This window comes from Pristis pectinata, chromosome 4, assembly GCF_009764475.1.
Source record: "Pristis pectinata isolate sPriPec2 chromosome 4, sPriPec2.1.pri, whole genome shotgun sequence".
Classification (NCBI taxonomy): domain Eukaryota; kingdom Metazoa; phylum Chordata; class Chondrichthyes; order Rhinopristiformes; family Pristidae; genus Pristis; species Pristis pectinata.
Genome location: NC_067408.1, coordinates 46,783,406 through 46,797,508, shown reverse-complemented (window position 1 = coordinate 46,797,508; position 14,103 = coordinate 46,783,406). Strand labels below are relative to the sequence as shown.

Here is a 14,103-nt window from a genome sequence, read left to right as displayed (position 1 = left end):
TTAATTTTTGGAGATGATGGTAAAATTGTAGTGCTGTGATTGACAACATAAATGATGTTGGGGGGGGGGGTTGTGGGGGGTTTTGAGCGTTCTTAATGGAGACAGGGAAGTCTAATGATAAACTGAAGGGAAAGCTAATTTACCACTAATTAAAAGGATTACATAGTCAGAAGACCAGTAATTGTCATTAATTTTGTTCCAGCCTAGCAACTTCTCGAAAATAATTGGAAACTTTTGAGCCCAAATTTAGATATGTGGATAACAATTTACCAGAATAAATAATTTGGTTTTATTTCTGTTTATATTTAGACTTCACAGAATGGTTACAATGTAGGAGGAGGCCACTTGGCCCATTGAGTCAGTACCAGCTTTTAGTAAGAGAAATCCAACTGGTCTCACTCCCCTGCCTTCTCCCCACAGTGCTGCAAATTCCTTCCACTCAGATATTTATTCACCTCCCTTTTGAATATTGCAATTGGATTTGCCTCCAATACTACCCCAGGCAGTACACCCCAGTTCCTAGTCACCCACTGTGTAAATTTTTGTTTTTCATGTTTCTTTTAGTTCTTTTGACAAGTGCTTTCTTTCATCTCGCATTCTTGACTTCCATCAATTGGAGCTGTTTCTCTCTATCTGCTCTCCCTATACCTACCATGATTATAATCTGTATCAGATCCCCTCACAACCTCCTCTGTTCCAGGAACAGTAGGCCCAGCTTCTCCGGTCTATCCACATAACTGAATACCCTCTTCCCTGGAATCTCTTCTGCACCGTCTCCAAAGCATCCCCATTGTTCCTAAAGTACAGCATCCATAACTAGACACAATACTCCAATTGTGGACAAACCAGTGCTTTTTAAAGGTTCATTATGACTCTCTTGCTCTTGCAGTTCATGCCCTATTTATAAAACCCAGGATCCTGAGGTTTTGTTTTAAAGCAACTTTCTCAAACTACCTTGCAGCTTTCAGTGATCCTCCCCATCTCGCTGTTTCCATTCTTTTTCTTATGTCATAGAGGGAGGCTATTTCAGCCCATCAAGTCCGTCAACTCACAGAGCAGTCCCATAACTGCACTAATTTCCCCAATAACCTATTTCCACCCCCCACCCCCACCCCACCCCAAGTTCTACCTCTTGCCTACGCACAAGGAACAATTTACAGTGGCCAATTAACCTACCAGCCCACGTGTCTTTGGGATGTAAGAGAATGCAGTCACTGGGAAAGCATGAAATTCTATACAGACAGGACTGGGGGTCAGGATTGAACCTGGGTCACTGAAGTTGTAAGGTAGAAACTGTGCCACTGTGTGGCCTTTGCACCCATTTTAGAATTTACCCTCTAGTTTTTTATCGGCTTTTCTTGTTCTTCCTGCCAGTTTGCATTTCTTGGCATTCAATTTTCACATCTTCAGGAAATCACTTCTTCCGGCGCTGAGACAGCTGGCTGAATCATCCATGAAACTTGTAAACCTATTAGCATTCAGTACTGGCATCATGGTTTTGGACCATCCTCTGAACATTATTAATAGTGATCATCTTATTTACCTTCATTGCTTAGTCCAGGAGTTGAGATGTCATCTTACAGCTGTACAAAATAAGTTTAAGCGATGTGTGAGGGGCAAGTTTTTTTTATATACAGAGAGTGGTGGGTGCCTGGAATGTGCTCCCAGGGATGGAGGTGGTGGAGGCAGAGACGATAGCGGCACTCAAGAGGCTGTTAAATACACACACGAGTATTCAGGGAATGGAGGGATATGGATAATGTGCAGGTAGAAGGCATTAGTTTATTTTGGTATTCAACACAGACATCATGGGCCGAAGGGCCTGTTCCTGTGCTGTACTGTTCCATGTTAATTTCAACTGCTTTGTGTTTCCACCCTCCCCACCTCCCTGCCCAATTTCACCAACTGGTCTATATCTCCTGTTACTGTCTTCCTGAGTTCGTTAGACCTCCAGGTTTTGTCATCAGAAACCTGGGAAAGTGTGTCCTTGTGCTCCCAATCATTAAGCAACACAAAATTGCTGGAGGCACTCAGCAGGTCAGGCAGCATCTATGGAGGGAAATGAACAGTCGAAGCCAGTCCAGATGAAGGACCTGAAATGGCGACTGTTTCTTTCTTTCTTGTGCTCATGTTTTAAGTAATATTTATAAAGAAGACTGGTTTCTTTTACGGCAAAATTTAAAATTAGTATAAACTTGTTTGGCATGATCAGCTTTTTATAGTTGTTTTCAATGAGAGCAGGAGACATGAATACATCTCAAAGGATCAGGATGCAAAAGATAGCATTGTTCGTTACACATTAGTTTCAGACTGTAGGCAAGATCTTGTTTGCTCCCTGAGCCCAGCCCTATAAGACAAAAGCCAAGTATCAAAAAAAGTCTTCAGCCACAAGTGCCGAGTGGATGATCCATCTTGGCCTCCTTCTGAGATTAGCTTCTGGTTAAACTATTTTAATACAGCAAGAACACTGGCATCCACCTGACAATGTGGGACATTGCCTAGGTATGTCCTGTCCACAAACAACAGGACACATCCAATCTGGTTGATTACTGTCCAACAATCTATTCTCACTTAGCAGAATAACGGAAATTGTCCTGGACGGTGACATTAATAATACTTAGCATCAATCTGCTTGCTGATGATCAGTTTGTGTTTTCCCAGGGGTACCTGGCTCCTTTTACCATCATAGTCTCGGTCCAAAAGTGGGCAAAAAAGGCAGCATTTGACTGAGTGTTGCATCCAGGGGTCAGTAGCAACCAAAGGGAAATCACTCCTGATATAAAGGAGGATCATTATGAATGTTGAAGTCAGATCACCTCATCACTGTGAGAGTTCCTTAGGGGCAGTGTATCAAACCTAACCACTTCCAGTTGCTTTATCTATGACCTTCCCACCATCATAAAGGGAGAAATATGCAATTATCAGTAAAGATTCCTAATGTTCAATTCCCTGTATAACCCTTCAAAAAAAAATGAACCAGTCCCTGCTTTGTGCATCTTTGCCTGAATGACATTGAGGCTTGAGCTGATAAATGGTGTGTAACATTTGTGCCGTGCAATTGCCAGGCAATGACTGTCTCCAACAAAAGAATCATTGCTGAATGCCCTACAATCAACTTCCTGGGGGTCACCAATGACCAGAACTTAACTGGACTAGTCACATAAACATTGTGGCTACAAGAGCATGTCAGGGACTGGATATCCTGCAGTGTGACTTGCAGCCTGACACATCAAAGTCTTTACACAAGCTGCAAGGAGTGTGGTCAGGAGTGTGATGGAACAGACAGGATGAGTACAATTCCAACATTCAAAAACCTCGGCACCAGTTAGTACAAAGCAGCCCATTTGAAAAGCAAGTGGTTTTCTACCCAAAAAATTCACTCCCTTCACCAATGGTACAGCTTGACTACAGAGTGTGTCATCTAGAAATTTACATGTTGACAGGGAGGAAGAATAACAGCTGGAGGACTAAAGATAGCAATTGCATGGGAGCACCATCTACACCAAGTTTTCTTCAATACCATTGACTATTCTGACTTGGAAATGTGTTGCTATTCCTTCATTGATGCTGGGTTTAATTAATGGAACTCCCTCGGTATAACTTTTGTCACGTGGACCACAACCATTCAAGAAGGGGGATCACCACCAGCTTCTGAAGGGCAGGTAGGGATGGGCACAACATGTTGTCCTTTGCAGTTCTGCCCACATCCCATAAATGGATAATGGATAAAGAACCCTGTGGTAATAGAATGCTTCCTCAAACTCCTTTAGAGAGGTTTTCTTAAAGAAACCCATGTGTGTCACTGTCTCTAGCACTATTGCATGTCCTTGGGAGTGATATGAAAACTGTTTTGGAATTGCAGTGATCACCGTTGATAGGAAAATCTGGAGCTATAATTGCTCTTACTGAAAATAGTGAGAACTATGATGAGGCAACAAAAAAAAAGCCACAGGAAATTATGAAGTGGAGCAATTTATAGTGTGAGTTACTTGGTCCAGAATTTCACTTTTGATTTGCCGTATTGGTGCATTATTACAATGGGAAAGATCCCCATGAAGCCCAGCTTAAAACTGTGTAGTCTGGTCCCATCAGAATCAACTGCTGATGATGTTAGTGTGCAACCTAATAGCTAATAATAGGGAGAAATATCTGCAGGGTTTCAAGAATGATTAAATGATATTTCTTCTGATTAATAACTCAGCAAAGGCCAGGTTGGATAATCCAAGTGTAGGAAGGAGGCAAGAAGATATACATTGGGAGAAAGTGCTGTAAAGAATGTACCAAATGCTGCTTGTGGGTCAGAGAAGGAGTGTATTGTGGAACGTACTAAATCCCACAAATAGATTAGCGCTTATCTCATGCATAGAACTGACATTGCATACTTGCCCCAGTTTTAATGTTAAGACCGGAGTGTTTCCATGGCAGCGAGAGCTTTTAACAATAGCTGTAATCCACTGATCTGACAGGAGTTGCCCAGTGGGAACATTTCTAAAGATATTGAGTAAAAGCTTATGGGTATGAGGAGCTGGGCTTAATAATACAATTCATTTGTTCTGTATAGAGTTCCTCACAAATTAATAGAACTATTTAGAATAGATTTAAATAAAAAGTATCTTTGTGAAATTGGGCTCAGCCTCTTTATAAACCTTTGCACTTGAAGGCTTCTGAGAGTGTTTTATGTGCACTGCAGATTCTGAGAGGGACCCTTGCTGTCTGGTTTTAGAAGGACTTACTGGTGCCTGAAAGGAATTTCTGTTTTCTTCCCTTCGGTGTGTTTATTTCATTGGTTACTAATGATGGTGTCGGAGAAAACTGGATTGAAATGGTTCTTGTGAGTGAATTGAATAAGTTGATTCGTTACCATTGTTAAACCTGGATTGATGGCTGTATCAATTCAGTTGAGGTTTTTTTTCTTGACTCCAATTTCACTACTTTCATGTTTATTTTCCCTTGTACCTTCTGATCTTACTGAGGTTGGAATACTTTATATTTGGCCCTGGACTTCTGATAGTATGTTTTCTTTTAAGCCTGTGAAATGTGTGAAAGTAGCCCAGCAGCGACACTGTCTCATAGTCACAAACCATCGGATTCTATATAGATTGGTGGCAGAGGGAGAGGATTCGCCCAAACAGTGGGTTTGTATGTTGTCCAGCTCTGTCTCCAGTTAGTGCTAATTTAACTGTTTGTCACTTTTTGTGATTTGTAGTGTGGTTGAATCTTCCAGTGACAAAGAAACTATCTCAGATAATACTTTCAACTAAATCTGGCATTCATCATGCTGATCGTCACTGTAACTTTTTACCCCTTCCGCTGCACTGGAGTATCAGCGGTTTTTGTTCTCAAGTTTCCGCAGTAGGACTCAACCATGGTCTTCCGACTCAGCGCAATGTTAATGTCGGCCAGGAATAGACTGGCAATTTTCAAAGTTCTGAAAGAGTTTGATGGAGTAAATTAGGAAAGATCACCATTTTGTAGGAGTTTAAAACTAAGTGGTTTTGTATATAAGAAAATTACTAATAAATTCAATAAAGAATATTATATTATAGAAAGTGGTTAGAATATGAAACTTGTTAGCATTGGTTGTTTTAGAAGTGAATAACACACCTACCTTTTAAGGAAGTTAGGAAAGGGTGTGAGGACCAAAGGAATAAAAGGATGTTTAGACAGAGTTAAATGAAATAGGTTGGGAGGAGGTTCTTGTGATAAAGCATTCATGCTGTCATGGACCTGTTGGGTTTCATAACAAACTTGTGCAATTTATAAATCAGCATCAGGTTTATTATCACTGACATATGTCGTGAAATCATTTTCCTCGTCCTCGTACCATGACAATCAGAACAGAGCTATTTTTAGAATAAATTAAAACAAAGTGCCAGAGACCCTCAGCGGAATCAGTGGAGAGAGAGAAATGGTTAAAGTTTCACGTTGATGACCACCTCATTAAAATTTTTAGATGCCTTGCTGAAAACATAAGTTGGAGGCTAGATCCTCCCACTGGAATGGCAGATATAAAACCTAATGGATTTGGGTATTAGGAATTAGTATAAAGAAACCTACATCCAGCTAAATAAAGTAATAAATCAAAAATGAGTATATGTTAGGTAGCTGTGTGTCTATAGGACAGGCCAAACAGGAGCCATTATTTTCACTAGACTGCAGGGGGTGAGAGCAATCTGTTCAGTACCCTGCATGTTGAAAAATAATTTGTTGTGTTAGTTTTTTGTGGTGTTCCATTTACATTTTTTTTATGAAGTCAGGATGATAGCATACATTAGCAGCCAAAAGATAGCCCATAAGCACTGGAGCATTGGCCACACTAATAGAGGGTACCTGCTTTGGCAGGTTCTAGTGCACCAGTGTCCATCTCCTGCAGTCATTGTAGCTATTGGTCTGTGAGGATGTTGGTAGGATGACAAGCTGGACAGATGTAGGAGCTGTCACGTACAAAGAAAGACTTGGATTTCCACAACAATTTTCATCACCTCAGGACCTCCCAAAGAGCATTGCAGTCAATTAAACTCTTGACATTTGGGGGCCAATCAACATGGGAATCTCCCACAAACTGCAATGTGATCATGGCCAGGTTATTCAGTGATTTGGATAGAGGGATAAATATTGTCCGGAACACCAGGCTCCTGCTCCAATCAGTGTCCTGGGCAAAAGACTTCATTTAACTTAAAAAAAAAATCTCCTTTTTGACTCTTGCTGCAATGTAATGTGTTCTAAACTAAGATGGAGGTGGGTACGTGCCCCAGCTTACTGTGTTTTTAAAATCTGCTCTTTACAAAATTAATCCTACACTTTTCAAAATAGTAGAATCTTTTATTTATTACAGCACAGAGTGGCCAATCAGCCTTTTGGGTCCATGCCAGTTCCCAGCAGAGCAATCCCATCAGTCCTATTCCCACATTTTCTTTCCCTGTACCCCATACAACGTATTCCCATTCACACAGTGATCAACTACCTTTTGATTGGTTTACCATTTACCAAGGAGTAATTTACAAAAGCCAACCAATCTACCAGCACAATTTTTTTTGTTCTAATTGTGTTCTTTCTTGTAAAAGAAATTGTGTATAATTTATGTTTAATTTGTTTTTCTTGTGAATACTGCTTATGTGATCCTATGTGTCTGTGAAGCTGCTGCAAGTAAGTTTTTCATTGCACCTGTGCAAATATGTACTTATGCATATGACAATAAACTCAACTTTGACTTCTTACATTCATTTATGAGAGTAGACAGGCCTTTATTCTAAAAGCTCATCTGAAAGGAAGCAATCTTAGATTGCAGCAATACCTTTCTACTGCACTGGAGTATTGGCATAAGTCCTTAGCACTGAATAGGGGGACTTAAACCCACAATATTCTGATTCTGGGGCAAGGTTGCTACCAACTGAACTATGGGTGACATTAAGACTTTTTAAAAAATTTTTTTAAAATTTTTATTTACAGCGTGGTAACAGGCCCTTCTGGCCCAATGAGTCCACGCCACCCATTTTAAACCCCATATTAACCTACCCGTATGTCTTTAAAATGTGGAAGGAAACTGGACCACCCGGACGAAACCCATGCAGACACAGGAGAATGTACAAACTCCTTACAGACAGCAACGGGAATCGAACCCCAATCACTGGCGCTGTAATAGCATCGCGCTAACCGCTATGCTACCGTGACAGAGGTATTTAAAATGTTAACTGAAATATAGCTATATCCTTGAATGCCAATTCCCAAGTTTATGTGTAGCCAACTTTTATTTAACTTCTGAGTTTGTGCATCTAACATTCCAGCGAATCATGCTTGGTCCTTTAGTACAGATTGAGTCTGTCTTTGATGGGGGATCAAAATGAAAACACAGCACAATGCATTGACAGTTAGACCAATGCAGAGCAGTGAGTCTGTTTGAAAGAAATTGCAAAAGTGTTAAGAACTTGAAAAGAGAAAGTGGAAAAAATAGAATGATTGAAGTGAGATTGATGGTAGTAAAATGGACAGCAGTGTCACAAAGTGCAAAATGTGACAGAAATAGAAAAGGGAATGAGGCTTTGTTGTGAGCGATTGGGAACCAGACTGGAATGAGCAGATTACAAAGCCAAATTCCATGAAATGCTAGCAAAGGCATTTTTTATGATTCTTATTATAAAATTATTAGACTATTAAGTCATCAAAACTCGGGACCTGTTGAAAGTCTTTTCATCTTCCCGACTCCAATTTGTACTTCCCCTTAGTATCACAATGCAGTTGAATGCTATCGGATTTTATACGTTTTGTTCTCATTTTGTTGGGCTCCTCATTCAGCATCTGTAGTGGAAGAGGAGCCTTGTTCTTTCAGGATTTTTTTTTTGTATCTATTTATTTGTTTCTTGACCTGGGATCACAAATTCTTTCCTGTGTTAATCAAGCATACATTTTATTTTATGAGTGAGCTTGAATATTGAATGTGAACAAGGTATCTTGCAAGGAATTAGGGAACTCATATGCACATTTGCTGCTATTGTTTTGTGACTGGAGTTACTGGATAGCGATCAAAACAAAACCTGATCAGTATTGTTTTCTCTATTTTATGTCAGTGTGGGCTAATAATGAGATTGGCTGACCCGGCCTAGATTATGGCCATTGCAGTAAGTCTTCCATTGCAGTTTTCCTGAAGAGGTCAGACAAAACATATCTACTTTGGCCAAGTAGAATCCAGTTTCTCCAGCATTAGGAAGAGGACTGGAGATGCTGGCCTTTTACCAAATAACACAGTTGCCTGTGCTACATGCTGCCATTATAGGTGAAACCTTAGGAGCAGCTGAAGTTTATATACAAGACTTTTTAAAGGAGGACTGATTGAAAGACTATAATAAATATCCAGTTACTAAAATTGGCTTTGATTTGGTACCATTGTTATGGCTGGATCAGGAACCTGGGAACTGCACCACCCAGTAAAGACCGTAATTTCCAGCAGAGTATCGGAAGTGCCCTTCATTGTTGGAGGTCTCATCCTTTAGATGAGATGCTTATCTGAGGCTTTATTCTGTAGGTTTCTGTCCAACTTTATTCCTTCAACCAATATCTAGTGGTTCATTTTGCTGCTTGCAAGATCTTGTGTACAATATTTAGCCAAAAATACCCCGCACTTCAAAAATAGTTTGTTTAATGTTAAGAGCATGAGGACGTGACGAGGAGTTCTGCAGGACCTATTACTTGTTAATGAATATCCAGTTGAAGCTTAGTAAAGGTTGAGTGTGTTTTACTTTTTCTCGTGACAGGATGAGGTCATTGCAGTCTCCAAAAAAGTAATTATCCGGCTGCAAGATCTGGCGAAATGGGTCTGTACTGAGACTTCACAATGGGCTACAAACACACAGGAATCCAAACCCGACACTATGAACTTGGACAGCAGTGAACACAAAGAGGATTCTGAACTGAAGATCAGCCCACCATCAGACTGCCACCTCACCTCAAATAATGTGGGAAATGAATACGAAAATTCAGGTAAGGAGTCTTCTAGTTAGTGCGTGGGCTGACTGTATAAGAGCTGAGTGAATGGTTATCCAGCCATCTGAGGATCCTTTCTTCTTCCCTTTCTGAATCCTGTGACTCTTCCATTGTGGTTTTCCAGAAGTCAGTAAAAATTCATCTACTTTGGCCAAGCAGAATCCAGTTTCTGTAGCTTTAGGAAGCAGGGCTGGGTATACTGGGTTTTTACCTAATAAGGTTGTTGGTCAAAATGTGACCAATAAGCCAGGAATGTTTATCCTCTGAGTGGATGCCTTCATTGAATTTATCTCTGACTCACCCAGTCTGGTACATGTGCCCAATTACAAATCACCTTGCACATCAACGTGCATAGGGTCTTACTCACTTTTTATTTATTTGGAATGCAGTGTTCAGAAGTAACAAAACAAAATCAGTAAGTTGGGGCACATACCCACCTTCATCATCATAGTTTAGTATACATTACATAACAGCAAAAATCAAAAAGAGGGCTCCATCACTTGACCAAGGTGCTTGCAATTGACCCTGTGTCAATTCTAGGATTAATAAAGTGCTTGTTTCTCATGTTACAGCCTTTCTTGCATAACTGGTTAATCTGGGCACAGCATGGATACTAGTGACAAGTTTTACAGGGAGACTCGGTCAGTCTTGTCATGAAATGAAGAAACATCCAAGAATGTTGAGCCCTAGAACTAATATATATGGGGCCCCTGGTTTAACTAACCCTGAACCTTGCTCCCCAGCAAATAGGGAGACTGTATTGAAGCTCAACACTACATAACCAGTTCTGCATTCTTTCTTGGGAAATCTTGTGGTCAGGAATGAAATATAATATGTTCTTTGAATGGAATATTGTTCAAACACTGCTCTGTATTAGGTACATGGAATTAGTTTCAAGATAGATTGCATACCTGAACATGCACTTTTCTGAAACTTTGCAATTTGAGTTTCTCTGGCATTACTTCACGGTAAAGCACTTGAGACCCTGCAGTGTGGATTACTATTTTTTGATAGTGGTCTTAAGAAAATTGCATTGAATGAGCTGCATGTGTCAGCTCTGTTCTCCAGTTACTGTGGTCATTGACACTTACTCCTGGGACGAAGTACCCTTTCCCAAGCTGCATTGACCAATGTACAAGTATAAGAACATGAGAAATAGAAACAGATTTAGGCCATTTGACTTCTTATGCAGAATTCAATAAGTCCACTTTCCTGCACTCACTCCAAATCCCTTGATTCCCTTGATATCTAAAAATCTATCAGTCTCTATCCTGAATGTATTCAGTCACTGAGTCTCCAAAACCTACTGGGTAGAGAATTCCACAGAATCACTACCTTCTGTGTGAAGAAATTTCTTCTTGTTTCAATCCCGAATGGATGATTCCTTATTGTGAGATTGCAACCCTTGGTTTTAGCCACCCCTATCAGGGGAAAGTTCATCCCTGCATCTATTCTGTCAATACCCAAAAGAATTTTGTATGTTTTGGTGAGATCACCTCTCATTCTTTTAAACTTGAGAGAACATAGGTCCAGTCTGCTTAGTATCTCCTGGTAGACAAACTCTATCCCATCCTACTAATCAATTTGGTTAAGCATTTCAAGTGCTGGGTATTGTCAGTAGCTTTGTGGTTGTTTAAGAAATGAGCCTGTAACCTGATGATTAGTCTGGGCAGAGGCTGTGTGTGAAGACCACAAATCACTGACTTTTTTTTAACCTTGTGGGACTGTAAAATGTCTCCAAAACTCCTTGAGCAGCAGGTGATAGATACCGACATGTAACCAAGGCTGACCTCCCATAGGATCAGAGTGAAGGTAATGAGCAAGAGTTCCTCCTTTAATGCAGCATGCACCAGCTAACCATAAGACTCTCTACACTCTGTGATATTTAATGGAAGTACATGAAACTGATAATCCAGCATGCCAGGGATGTTGGTGCTGGTCTGGTATATTTGGTGAACTATTGGATGCTATTTTTATAAATACCCCAGCACACTAATTCATTTTTTAGATGTTACATAATAATGTGATTAAATTTTCTAGAGAACTAGGTAAATTTTAAGGGAGTGCAGGCACTAGGGCTCCGCTGAGTAGGAAGGGAACACGGCAAACATCACCTGGTGAGCCAGATGCCAAACCATCGGAATTTCCAAATCATCAGATAGTGGATTATTGGAGTTTTACTGTAGCTTGCTTGTTGTTCAGTGTCATAAATTGAGATTATATTTACTTTGGTTAGCTTGTAATGAATTGTTACTCAGGATCAGGTTTAAGGTCACAGTAGCCATCTTGTGAATCTTTTTAGTTACTCACAGAGAGAAGCTGCTCTTTAGATCCTCCACTTTAGTCCATTTTGTTATGGTGCAGAAGTTGGATAAATAACAAAGAATTTTGGGTTACCCTTTAACAAGGCTTTCCTTACTCTTTCAAAGTACATCATCTCAATTGGTCAAAGCGGTAGCCAAATCGTATTGAGGAGAAGAGGGGAACTGTGCAGTTTTTTTATTGTCTTTTCTTTCCCCCAGTTCGATTCTCTAATCAGAAAAAGGAATTAAGGGAGGAGTGAAAATACGTTGGTTATTCAGGTGGCTAGAATGATGCTTCTCTAACAATATTGTGTAACTTTCCAAAGACTTTCAAGTGGTTCCATAATTATTAAAGAGAGGGGTATGAAGGTTTAATTTTTACACATGGGGTTATGAGATCTTGGCATTCTCTACCAGATCCTGTAGTTGACCAAAATTCTGAAACAGCCACACCGGTGGAAAAACTAAGCACAAAAGAATGTAGTTTAATAAAGCAAGGGATTGAGAGTTAATGTGAACGTATTTGTTTAGTAGGACAGAGATGGGCCGAATGGGCTACCTCTGCAGTGTAAAACTATATGATTCTATGTAATCGGACTGAGCAATAAGCAGTATTAGACTAGATCGCTCATTTAGAAAAAGAAACCAATTTACTCCTGATTGGCTGAGTAGTTTGTTTCCATGCAATTTCAAATTCCTATATTTCAGCCCCATTCTGACCTTCAATTTTTATTAAAGTATCCAATAATCTGTGCGGCAAACACATTAGCACAATATTAACTCACACAATTTTGACGCATAGCCAAATAATGAATGTAGAGTAACATTCTCCTCTAAGTGTGTTAAGCAGTGACTCACTTCATGAAATTGCTTTCTCCTGATTCAGTAATTTACCTCTGGGATAGTAAAATTCCTGTGATAATCACATCAAATTCCTGGAGCCTTTTACTTGCCCAAACAACTTATTATCTGTGCATCTTGAGCAGGCAATCAAGTAACTGACAGATATTACCTTAGGGCTTTGTTATTAATACTTGCCCTTATTGCTTCAGCTTTCCCCTCCCCTTTGTTCTTTGAAATGTTCCCTCAACAATATCACACCTGTGTCTAATTTAGTAAATCTTGAAGTAGTCCACCCCTGTTAGCACCATCTCCTGTTCATTTTAAGAATGCATGTGCCTTTTTGTTGGCTTTGATAACTGTAATCACAATGCTTTGTTCCCACTCCTGTTGTTATCAGGTTAATCTTTACATTGCTGCCTTGTTTAAAGAAAATGAAAGTTACGCAGACTTCTGAATTAACTTTATCACAGTAACATTAATCATTTAAATCCATGTCCTGCTCCCTCTTTGTTCTATTTTTATTTTTTTTCAAAATGGTTATTTTTAATTTGCTTGCTTCAGACTGTGGATAAAGTGATTTGGAGCAGAAAGACCTGAGGTAGAGCCTAATTCTGCCTTTGTTATAAGCCAACACATTTGTACTTCCAACCAAGCACAGTGGATAGCTGTCATGATTGGTAAATCTTGCATTTCTACCCCCTAATACTTTTATATTTAAAATTGACTTGCACCAACATCTTCAATCCTTCATGAGATTTATTAACTTAGAACATATTAAGGATGGACCATGATGTCGTTCAGCATGTATGACACAGCTAGTCCCCGTTTTAACCAGTCAGTAATCAGAACAGGGTCATTGATCTGAAACATTAACTCTATTTCTCTCTCCACAGATGCTGCCTGACCACTGAATGTTTGCAGCTTTTTTTTTAAATTTTTATTTCAGCATTTTAAACTTTTTTTTTGCTCTTCAGCTATTAATTGGAGCTATTTTGTTTGATTTTTAAATGTCTGCTTCTACCCAATTGCTTTTTGTTTTTAACTTTTTGCATGAACATATTTGCATGAGCTATTTTGCAGCCAATGAAGTTTTGTTTTGAAAAATAGATACTATTGTAATGTAAACACAACAGCCAGCTTGTACACAGCAAGCTCCCACGATAGCAATGAGATGATGTTTAAGTAGCCTATTTTGCTCATAAAATAACTGCTGTTTCTTTAAACAGTTTACTTGCCAATTCTACACACCCATTTGGTTTTGGTGTTTTTCACTCATTACCTTAAAATCAAAAGCGGAAAATCAGCATCAACAAATGACAGCTATTTGCTTTGTTGTTTTTATTTCTGATGTTAGCCAGAGGCACGCTTCTCTTGATTAGCCTATCTTTCCTCCAGCAGTAGTTGTTTGTGGAGTTTAAATTCATGCTTCAACTTGGTCAGAACAAGTCTACTAATTTGCATTTTTCTCCTTTTCCAAATA

At 39.5% G+C, this 14,103-nt stretch overlaps 1 protein-coding gene across 1 annotated transcript in view; it reads left to right on the top strand.

Moving 5' to 3' along the window:
* The window catches only part of LOC127569337 (AT-rich interactive domain-containing protein 5B-like), a 93,432-nt gene that overhangs the window by 19,361 nt on the left and 59,968 nt on the right, over positions 1-14,103 (top strand). The window contains exon 4 of the mRNA XM_052013882.1: positions 9,249-9,474. Within this exon, the coding sequence (XP_051869842.1) occupies positions 9,249-9,474 (226 nt within the window). The remainder of the gene's footprint in view (positions 1-9,248; positions 9,475-14,103) is intronic.